At 29.2% G+C, this 12,007-nt stretch overlaps 1 protein-coding gene across 1 annotated transcript; it reads right to left on the bottom strand.

The window, feature by feature from the left end:
• Positions 1-787: 787 nt before the first annotated feature.
• On the bottom strand, positions 788-4,612 carry LOC105462148 (DNA excision repair protein haywire). Its single transcript, XM_011708680.1, has 13 exons — positions 4,404-4,612; positions 4,054-4,259; positions 3,836-3,946; positions 3,532-3,681; positions 3,254-3,427; positions 2,965-3,156; positions 2,761-2,858; positions 2,330-2,436; positions 1,940-2,236; positions 1,599-1,867; positions 1,354-1,518; positions 1,033-1,219; positions 788-972 (listed from the first exon to the last, which is right to left on the bottom strand). The coding sequence occupies exons 1-13, from the start codon at positions 4,435-4,437 to the stop codon at positions 803-805; spliced, it is 2,160 nt and encodes a 719-aa protein (XP_011706982.1). The 5' UTR covers positions 4,438-4,612; the 3' UTR covers positions 788-802.
• Positions 4,613-12,007: the final 7,395 nt, after the last annotated feature.

Here is a 12,007-nt window from a genome sequence, read left to right as displayed (position 1 = left end):
CCGATCTCACAAAATTTGCTTCAAAATTAAAGGTCCAGAAAAGGGATCAAAAAACACCTACTTTTGGTCTGGCTCTTTACAAGAGATTTTAAACTTAATTCTGATATATTTTTACATGTAATACAAAATATCTCGTAAATTATTAATTTTTTAATAATCGTATCTAATACTTTTATGTACAGAATAATATGATGAATCAATCAAGGTAAAGAAAACACATAATTGCTTTTTCAAAAAAGATAATGCATATTATAAATTTTAATATAACTTAAAAAAATGTTTTCCTTACATTTTAATTAATTAATCTGATTATTTTGTGCACAAAAAATACGAAGATACAATTATCATAAAATTAATTATATAAAATATTTTATATTTTATGTCAAAATACTTTATACATTATGTCAGAATAACGCATAAAATATCTTGTAAACGTTGTGTTTTTTATAACTGCACTTTGACATTTTTGTATGTAGAATATAGAAAATATTATATTAAAAAAATCATATATTCTAAATCTTGAAAAATGGCGATGATTTTCATGTGACCTTGAAAAATCGATTTTTTCCAAATTTGACTTTATTAATTGTTCCCTTTCACATCATACAATGTTTGTCAGAAACATTTTTGTCGAGCTTTCAAGTAATTCGCTTAAAGAAAGCGAAATAAAACTTCGTATATAACTTTATATATTAATCTTGTATCTAAATCTTATATTTAAATCTACATATTATATATTTTAAATAACAGTGTGCTAATACATAAAGATAAAAAAAGAAAACACTGCAATACTGCTCAATTATTATTTTATCGATGTCATTACCTCATCCATGCCTGCAAGTTTCGTGATGACTTTGTACGCGTAACCTTGATTCACGAGAAATCGTTGACGCTTTCTCGAGTAATTCATTTCCATTGTATCTTGTGATACGAGCGTATAAAAGAATGCGTTATATTCTTCCGCAATCGCACCTACGTAATGAAAGTTTTTATAGCATAAACTTGTCTAATAAATAAATAAATAAATTATACCTTTTTTAGCCCTAAGAATACGCCCTAATCGTTGTGCTTCTTGTCTTCTAGATCCACCATGGGATGAAATCTGAATCAAGACATTAGCCTCTGGTAAATCAAAAGAAGTATCTGCTACTTTGCTGACAAATATCGTATTTACTTTCATGTTAAATTTAAAATTTTGTAAAATTTGTATCCTTTCGCTCTGAAAACAGATAAAACATAAATCATCGAGGAAATATAATGTCGCGTATAAGAAACATTATCATTATTAATATTTCCTTTATTTTATATATACATATATAGTTTATATTTATTATGATCGATGTTAATATTTACCTGACTAGTAGGACCATAAATATATGGCTTATTCATTTTAATAGCATAGTGTTTCAATGCAAATACATTGTCAGAGAAGACAATTGTTTTATCGCCACGTCTTTCATGATATCGAATTAAATATTGACAACAACGAAATTTATTTGGATTCATCACATATAGTAACTAAAATTATAAGAAATATAATTATAGAGATGTAATATACATTTAAAGTTATAAATTATATAAATATAACAAAATATAACCAGTTTTCGGCTCATCTTGCAAGCAAGATATTCTCTATAAAATTCTGGTGTCATAGGACACCAAACTTCCGCGCATTGTACTCTTGCAATAAATCCTCTTTTTTGCAATTCCAACCAGTTAGCCTCGTATAATTTAGGACCAATCAAAAAATTCAGATCAGCAATTTTATCATCTTCTCGTAAGAGCGTAGCTGTTAAACCCAACTTACAATGAGACTGAACAATTGTTAATACTCTACGGAACATTTTTGCAGGAATGGTGTGCACCTCTAAATAAAAATCATAATTATTGCATGGGAACAAATATTACTTTGCTAAATAATTTGAATAATGAAATTTACCATCTAAGACCATAATACCCCATTCCTGTTCTTGAAGCCAACGCATCGTTTGCTCAGCTTCCCATGAACGTTTTTGAGTATGTGTGATCATGGAATATGTGGTTATCAATATTCCACAACCCATAGGTTTATCCTTAGCTTCGCTGGTAAAACGGCAAATCATCGAATCATCAGCGGTAGACCACATTTTAAATTGTTGCTTCCATTGTTCTACGGATACACCGGAATTACATAGCACTAGAGCACGTTTACGTACTGTACAGCAAGCTGTTACTCCAACTAAACTTTTACCAGCACCTGCATGAAGAAAATCCAAAATTGTTTACAAATGTACTGCCACAGCTTTCTGCCTAATACATATTTAATAGAAATTTTATGAGGGACACTCACCACAGGGTAAAACTATTACCCCGGATCTAGCTCGTCCATTACCAAACATTTTCCGCAAACTTTTTTCTTGATAAGGTCTTAATACAGCTGATGGCTTCAAATCTATACTAATAAAATATTAGACGGTATTAACTTTATCTTTATTCACTTAATTTTTATTAAAAACTACTTTTGTAAGGATAGACAAATATATAAATGTACGAAGATAAAATGTATAAAGAGCAAAGAGAATAGGACAAGTAAAAAATTTATAAAGAAAGATATAGGATTAGAATATAGAAATAATGTTAGTAAAAAAGGTCTGTATGGATGTAAATTAATAGATCAATTGTAAACCAAATCTCCTTCTCAGCTTTTATATATGCTGAAGAAAATAAATATTCTATCAGAACTACTTTTTAGAAAACATTACTTTTCATCCATTTACTTACTTTATATCGGGATTTACACTATCGTTGCGAAAATCATATTCTGCCAATAAAGGATGTTCCAGTTCGATACATCGTTTTTGTATAACTTCAATTTTCTCCTTTTCACCATAATAATACGTACATGTAATATTAATAAATATCTTTTATCATATTTTGTACAAATGTAAAAAATTAAATGTATTAAATATATTAAAAGATAAATACCTGATTCACTTCAAAACTAACTGTTTTCAATTCTTGATCTTCTTCTTCATCTTCATCCTCCTTGTCAATCTTACTATAAAAAGCAGTTATATCTTCTGGAATGGTAGTTGTTTCTGTTAATATTTGGTCAGATTCAGTTTCTGAATTTGTCTTACTAGGCACAAGCGTATTTATGAGTGCTTTTGATCCAAACTATATTTCGACATAAAAGAACAGATTTATATTATATATTTTATCTTCTTATTATCAAAATTACATGTCTAATTATTAACATAAGCATTTAACAGACCTGTGGAACTTTTATTTTGGTTTGAACATTTGTGACAATATCATCGGTTTCTATATCTCCTGTAAGCTTTCTCAATCGACACTCTTGAATTACTGGATCTTTCAGTAATCGTTGTAACACTTCAGGAAATGGCGATTCGATAAAATATTTATTGTGTTTTAAGACGAGTTTAACCTGAATGTGAAATATGCAATATCTTAATAAATCTTATTAAGATGAACTTAAATTAATTTTTTGACAGCATCAAACAAAAATTATCAAAATTGCTGTTTACTCACTTTCCCATAAGATAATGTACACAGTTTGATAAACTCGATTATACCATCAGGAATACTAGTTTTACTCAATCTCTTTAAATACTCTATTATATCTTGTGTTTGTAGACCTACGCTAACCGCAGCATAAAGTGAATATGCAGTCAATTTATACTAAAAAAAATGAAAATATATGTATTATATATACAAAATATATATACATATATATACATTTGTGTGTGTGTGTGTGTATGTGTGTGTGTGTGTGTGTGTGTATGTGTGTGTGTGTGTGTCACTGGCTCTTTTTCTAATATAATCTTTATCTTACTTCATGAATATGTTCTGGTCGACATACAGGTTCTGATATAGCTATTAAAAAATCATGAGCATGTTTATACACAGGAGAAAAGGATTCCAAAAAAATATGTCCATTTGGCGCCTACAGTAAACATAGATAAGCATTATTTTGGGATCTATTTTGTATAGTTTTATGAGATACATTTAATTCTCTTTCCACAAATTAAAAAAAAACGAAAAAATTCTTACCATCCATAATGGTCTGGATGAACAATCTGGTTTTAAAATCATTTGCGAGCGATAATCTTTTGCGCCAAATTCATCCTCGATTGCACACTCATCTTGTTTTTCTACATCATTTTTTGCTGCATCTGGTACACCATCTGCCTCATTACTGTCTATCGAATCGTCATCGTTGTATTCATCGTAATCATCCTTGCGCTTCTTCCATTTACCTTTATTTAATAGCGAATGAAAACAAAACGTAATTATTTTTGCATATGTGTGTATAACATAATATAAAAATAAATTATGCAGTTGTAAATAATCGAATAAATATAAAAATTCGACAAACAAAATATAATGCATAGGTTATGTACCGTTATCTTTTTTTAAACGCTTTGGCGGACCCATTATTTAGAGATACCGTAATTAAAAATTTTGGTTAATCAATATATTAAAATTTCCTTCCTTCTTCTTCGTCTTCTTTATTATATCCTCTTTGGAACACCACTCGTTTTACTCCATATAACCATAGTATATTGTGATATACTTTGTCAACCTTTGTCAATCTACAACACTCAAGACACTAGATACCACCAAATACCATGGCGTTTTGTGGTTGAGAGATTGGGTGCTCCTGGGTGTAGTTTCTGAACGCAGCCCAAACATTTCTGTTATTAATGAACACATGTTGGAATTGAATCACACTTTCAATTGGGAAGGCGTTAATTTATAGACAAAGAACGCAATTTTTACAAAAGGCTGATTTATGAAATGATTCATATTAAGGAGCCAAAAATTTGGGATTAATTTTATCCGTCTATATAAGGTCGAGGAGCAACTTGAAGATATTAATTTCGATCGATTTCGATTTAAAATTTTATCCAAATCATATATTATGAGATGCGTTCCATTTCACGCATTAAGCTGGTTCTACATTGCAAGCCGATCGCAAGCTTATTGCGACAACCAATCTAAAGCTTGCATTTTGAAATCAATGGTTTGGATTGGCTGTCGCAACAAGCTTGCGATGATCGGCTTGCAACTAATGTAGACCCGGCTTTATGTAGAGACCCTAAAGGTCCATCTACAGTGAGAATAGTAAGTCGTGAGCCGTAAGAAATTGGCCAATCACAGTCGAATACGAGAAGAATAATCGACTGCGATTGGTAAATTTCTTATGACTTACGACTTACTGCTCCCATTGTAGATGGACCTTAAAGTAGAGACTTGTCAACTCAGTGACTGCAAGTGGACTCTGATTGGCTGGGGTATTTTTGCATAATTGAGCTCCATGGTTCAGAGCCAAATAAATACTACATCATAATACCTATTTTGATTGATAAGATTATTTATTTTCAAACGTCTATTGTTGGTAATTAAGTTATAAATTTGTCATGTCTATGTAAAATTATGAGAAAAAGCAATATGTTGTCATGAATAAGCTGTCTGAATTAGTAAACGTTGATGCTTTATAGTTAAATAAGTAGTACGAAAATTAGAAATGTCTATTTTATTAATAATATAATTTTTATTGTTGATTTAGATTTTATATTTTTCAAAATGCCAAATGTTTGCTGCGTACCGAAATACTATAACAAATCCAGTGAAAAATATTCATTCCGATTCCTCAAGGAAAATTATTTTCGAAAAGCATGGTCAGATGCTGTTTTGGGCGAGAATGACAAACGTTCTTTAGAGAATCTTCGATTGTGTGAAGTAATTAGCGTTATTGTAGGATGCCATGCAAGAATCAAATAAAAATAGTTTTAAAAGTGCTTCCTGCATTTAATGCTTTCTCTATTTCAGGTACACTTTGTTTTGTAGCATCAGATTTAATAATAGTGAGAAGTAGAAAAGAAGTTAAAAAAGATGCAATACCATCATGTTTTTGTCATTGTCTCTCTGAAGAGAATATTAAGTCACAAGGAATAAAATGAAAGAAAAAGGAAACTCGTGCGCAAAATATTATAAAGGCAAAATTCAATACTTCAGAAAACTTAAATATTAATAATGTATATAGTGTTTTCATAGCAAGAAATTTTTAAAAAATTGTTACCGGTAATGAAAAATAATAAGATATATTTAAAAAAAATTAAAATTAATTATTAATTATTAAAATGGTCATAATCTATCTACGTTTGTTATTACTAGAGACGCGTTCAGATTCCCGTGTGCGGCCTTCCAATCACCGTTTGGATTCCTTGTCACCTGAGTATCTTCTGATAACTAGACCCTACTCTCACCGGTCACACAGCGACCACGTAGAGGAAGAAATCCGAACGCACTCCTAATATATATATACAGGGTGGACCATCTTAATCCATCCAGTCGAATATCTCGAAAATCAAGCCCGGGAGAGAAAAATTTTTCAGACAAAAGTTTTCGGACTTCGAGGGGGACATAAGATGATAACATTGGTTTGACCCTGAGTGGCGTTGTCAAGGTCAGGACACTTTGAATTTTTTAAATGGAACCCCCAATTTTTCATTACAGGTTCTTATAGCACGTCTCGAGAACTTTCCAAAACACATAAATAAAATATTTTTTTATGAAATAAATCTTGAGTTATGAAGCTTGAAAGTTGGAGTACTGTCAGTATTAGCATCATCTAAGGTGTTCAAACACTAGCTAAAATCTTTTGAATGTTGTTCAGGATCATGACATTGATAAAGGCCAATGATCTTGGCCATCTTTAGCTAATGTTTGGACACCTTAGATGATGCTAATACTGACAATACTCCAACTTTCAAGCTTCATAACTCAAGATTTATTTCATAAAAAAATATTTTATTTATGTGTTTTGGAAAGTTCTTGAGACGTACGCTATAAGAACCTGTAATGAAAAATTGGGGGTTCCATTTAAAAAATTCAAAGTGACCTTGTCCTGACCTTGACAACGCCACTCAGGGTCAAACCAATGTTATCATCTTATGTCCCCCTCGAAGTCCGAAAACTTTTGTCTGAAAAATTTTTCTCTCCCAGGCTTGATTTTCGAGATATTCGACTGGATGGATTAAAATGGTCCACCCTGTATATAGCAATGCTTTTATAACAATGCTTATCAGTTTTAACAATCTAACAAATTTTTGTGATGATTCAACAAAAAATTATTTTTAGATCTGTTTTTAGCAGAATTTTTAGGCCTTTCAACAAAATCGTTCTTTCCATACATGACTTTATGGAAACTCTAATTAAGTTTTTTGTATATTTGAAAGTGGAAAGTACTCTTTTAGTGAAAAATCGTATCTTGTAAACTTGAAATTAGCTCGTGAGGAAGAAAGGAAAAAATCCGTCACTATTTGCCCCCCCCCTCTTTCCCTTACCGAATATTTTGTGGGACACATTTTTGGTTGTAAACTTTTTCCCAACTCAACATTCATATTTTTTTTGTAAAAGTATCTATATCTTGCTTATTTAAGGTGTATTAATTTTGAATAAACATTTCAGAGGAGAGAGGAAATTATAAGTACATTAAAATTTTTTTTAAAGTTAATTAAAATGTATTTAATATTAATTGATGATAATGTATGCGCGTAACATATTAGAATTTTTATAACATTCTGCAAGGCTGTGCAGCTATCGTGAAAGCAATTTTCTTTCGCAATAATTCATTCGCGTGGGCGCGTCCAAACTTTCAAGATTTATTCACGTATTTTTCCTCTTTTTCTTCATCGTAATTCGAGATCGTTGACGTAAGTATTAAGGATCTAATCTGACTTAATCTCTCGGCGGTTTCCAGATAATGGTGAAGTTGGCGTAATTGTAGCGGGATCAGGGATCAATAGTAGTACTCGTAATAAGTCCAATTCAATGTACCTAACAATTCCATTATAGATATTATAAAGAGATGAAAAAAATATTTTTAAAGAGCAGAGTGGAATTAATTACGAAACTTCGCAGAGTAACATTTCAACGTATAATAGTTTCGTGCCATAAATTACAAATGAAAAATTATGAAATTAGGAATAATCTTAATTTTTAACATCCAAATTATTTGCATTCTATATTTTTTCATTATAATCATTGTCATTACTGTGTATATTGTCATTATTGTGCATTAATAACAATTGCAGGTATTAAAAAGGGATGAAAAAAAATGTTTTAAAGAGCAGAATGGAATTAACATTTCGCAAAGTAAAAAGTATCAGTATTCCAGATTTTCAACGTATAATAAGTTTCGCGCCATAAATTACGAATTAAAAATGATGAAATTAGAAGTAGAATTAGAAATAGAAATTAGCAATTGGAAATCTTAATTTTCAATATCCAAATTATTTCCATTTTGTATTTTTTCAGTATAATCATTGTCATTACTGCATTAATAACAATTATAGGTATTAAAAACAGATAAAAAAATTTTTTTAAACAGAGTGGAATTAAAATTTTGCAAAGTGAAAAGTATGAGTATTTCAACGTATAATAAGTTTCATGCCATAAATAAAGATGAAATTAGAAATAGAAATAGGAAATCTTAATTTTCAACATCCAAATTATTTATTATTTTTATGTTCTTTTTCATTATTATAATCATGTACATTGTTATTATTGTACATTAATAACAATTATCCCATCGATTTTACTTAAATTTCATATTTACTATGACTGATTTTAATTCAAAAGAAACGAGGCGTCTTCACTGGTCGCAGCCTCGTCTCGTTTGAATAGCCGAGATGCAATCGAGGAAAATAAACGGCGGGAAATATTTCTTTCGCGAGACGTGTGTAAAAATCGAACTGCCGACATGTGCAAAGTAGGCGAGTGCCGAAAATCGGTATTCGATATCGCCGGAGTGCTTCCCCGATAAAATCGCGCGTTTTGTAGTCACTCGCTCACGCTCGCTCTCTGACCCAATCTGTTTCCGCCGAAAAAAAAAGCGACAGGGATTTTGGGTATTCCCTCCGCGTATATTCGCACGTGCGATTTATAGGTGATACGTAACTTAATAAAAAGCTGATAAATATTTCCATCGTCTTTCGTCACATTTCTTCAGTTTCATGAGAATTGCAACGCTCGAATTGAATTTTTATGCGATGAGTATTTTTAGCTGCGCGATATTTTCAAGCAGGTTTCACGTGTGTTGACGTACACATTTTTTCTTAACGTTTATCGTAGAAATTAATATGTATTAATACGATCAAATTAATTTATGTACTAATTTACTTATGGATATTTGATTTCGTTTACTTTTGTTAATTTTATAGGTTTCTAGGAGCCACGGCGACACTTTATGCGTATGGTTTACCGATCGTCCTGCTACTACTAATTTCCGGTTACTACCTCGTCAAGGCTGCAATTGTATCAAGGTATGAACATTTTTTTTATTATACGATCGTGTGACATTCTTTGACAAGATTTGGACTTTTTATTGTGACCTAATAATTTAATAACCGAACAAAGCTAAAAAAAATATGTTCACATAGAATACAGCGGGGTAATTTGAACAGTGAGAAAATTTGAATAATATAGTAAGTATTTGCAAGAATTTCAGAAAAATAAGAGATTTTAAGATACATTTTATTATATCTACAGTTTTAAAGGCTGGAAAGAAAATTGGTTTTTTCAATTTTCCGCGGATTTTTCCGATTTCTTTCCCAAGGGATAGAAAAATTCAATGGAAAATTTCACGTACATATTCGTAAAACCTATCACATTTTAAATTTGCAACACTTTGATACACTTTCAAAATTTAAAAATTGTATAACAAGCATATATTTATTGCTGATAATGTTAAATACTAAAGAAATAAAAAGCAAATTATATAAGAATAAATAAAAAAAACAGAATTAATGTATTTTTTAAATAAAACGTACAGCTCTTGACAATTATTAATAATCAAAACTTTTTAAAAATACTTAATATAAATATCAATTTAAGTTAATCTTTACACTAGTTGTTAGAATTACGTTTTCTAAAATAATTTATTTAATAATAAATAAGTCTCGGCTCAAGGAATATAGTATTCAAATGTAAACATAAAAATTAACTCATTATTAATTCGTGCGTTTATACGAGGTGTCTTATTTTAATAATGCTATAAAATGCAAGAGTTATAAGAGTATAACTTATAAGAGTTATAAGCTTATATCCAATTTAAATAAAAAATTTACACATTTTAATAAACAAATTAAAATAAATCACTTACATTACTTTCTGAATCCCAATTCATATTTTTCGCAAAAAACCGAAATTTTTCCAGCAATTTGAAAAAAGCAGTTTTTTTTTAACTATAAATATATCAGACATTAAGGAGAGATTCTACTTTACACGACTAAAAAAAAAACAGTGATCTTTAAGAATTTTTTTTCAATTAGAATGGAATTGAATAATTTTAAAAATTTAACAATGTTTTACTGTATATTTGAGCAGTGAAAAAATCTTTTTTTATTAATAAATCATATATTTTTTAAATCAATAATAGAATGTCTTCATAACATCGCGTCGCTGGAGTTGTGTAAAATCTAAGAAACGTAATTTTCGTCTGAAATGAAAAAAGTTTTTCTTAATTTTTATAAAATTATCTTTTATATGAACTAACAATATTATTGCAAAAAAAATTAAATTAAATTTTTTTTGCAAAAAAAGGTTTACATTTTTTCATAAAAATTTTAACTTTTTTTAACATTGTCATAGCTTACTCAATTATCGAAATTTTTAATGTTTCATTAGTTTATATAGAAGATAATTTTATAAAAATTAAGAAAAAATTAGGTTTTTTTGTTTTAGACAAAAATTACGTCTTCTAGATTGTACACAAATGAACAATTCCAGCGGCGCAACGTTATAAAAACATTCTATTATTTATTTAAAAAACATGTTGTTTATTAATAAAAATTTTTTTTTATTGCTTAAGTACACAGTGAAATACTGTTAAACTTTTGAAATTATTCACTTTCATTTGATTTGAAAAAAGAATTCTTAATCACTGTTTTTAGTCTTGTAAAATAGAGTCCCCCTTTAAGCATTATAAAAAATGAATACTCGATTGATTTGGTACAAAGAGAGCATGGAACAAGCCGTTACAGCTGTCATGTGATCTTGGTTTTAGGAGCTGCACAACTATTTCATGTTCCATACAGAAAAGTTTAATCTAAAGTCTAAACAAAAACAAATATGGTGAAAATGAAGTTTCTGGAACTTTTATTGGGCATCCCGTTGTGTTTAGTAGCGTTTTTGAGAAAACTTTAGAAAGAGTTGAATTTCTCGAAGCCAGAGGTTCTCTTACTAATTTCTGTTTAATTTTGTCGGAAAAGTGCAATTTAATATTTAAAATACAATAGATAAATATAATGTTTTGCTTTTATTGTAATATCAATGTTAAAAAGTGCATTTTTGTTCGTCGTACTTAAAATATTGGGATTAACATGATTTTATGTTTTTCTAATTTGTGTTTTAATTTGATCTGGAAAATATAACAAAATGTTCAAAAAAACATTTAAATATATGATTTATTATTTTTATTGTAATATTAATGTTCATTCATTTTCAATGTTATTCAAATTACCCTTCAAATTTGATTTTCGTTAAAATAGGGGTAAATCTAATCTAGTGACGTTGCGTCTCAAGATTTAAAGAATAATTTCTCACATATTGGGTAAACATTCTTTAAACATGAATTCTGCTACACGTTCAATTTAAGGATAAAATTATTACTTTTCGAAAAATTGTTCAAAAAGTTTGAAATGATATATTCAAATTAACCCGCTGTATCCTATAATGTGTAATACAACGCGTGTTTATTTTATATACCACTCTGTCCTACACGCAGGGCTGAGCATATCTCAAATACTTGTAAAATAATTAGTGTCGCTAATTGTCATATAAAAAAATTTGAATTATTATTAATTGTTGTCAAGAATTTTTATCAATAATTTTTTTAGTATTTCAAATACAAAATAGATTGAAATTGTATTTGAAATACAAAATACATTTATTTGTATTACATTATGTATTTTTTATTTTGTATTTCAAAAAAGTTATT

This window comes from Wasmannia auropunctata, unplaced genomic scaffold, assembly GCF_000956235.1.
Source record: "Wasmannia auropunctata unplaced genomic scaffold, wasmannia.A_1.0 LD269672.1, whole genome shotgun sequence".
Classification (NCBI taxonomy): domain Eukaryota; kingdom Metazoa; phylum Arthropoda; class Insecta; order Hymenoptera; family Formicidae; genus Wasmannia; species Wasmannia auropunctata.
Note: the sequence above shows the minus strand (reverse complement) of the source record. Positions and strands in the feature narration are given on the sequence as shown.

Bases quoted from the DNA above. Each gene is read 5' to 3' on its own strand.
- LOC105462148 (XM_011708680.1), bottom strand. From the start codon at position 4,437: ATGGGTCCGCCAAAGCGTTTAAAAAAAGATAACG. The intron at 1,868-1,939 runs GTAAATTTCATT...ATTTTTATTTAG, and splicing joins GGGTATTATGGTCTTAGATG to AGGTGCACACCATTCCTGCA. The intron at 1,519-1,598 runs GTTATATTTTGT...TTATAATTTTAG, and splicing joins GCAAGATGAGCCGAAAACTG to TTACTATATGTGATGAATCC.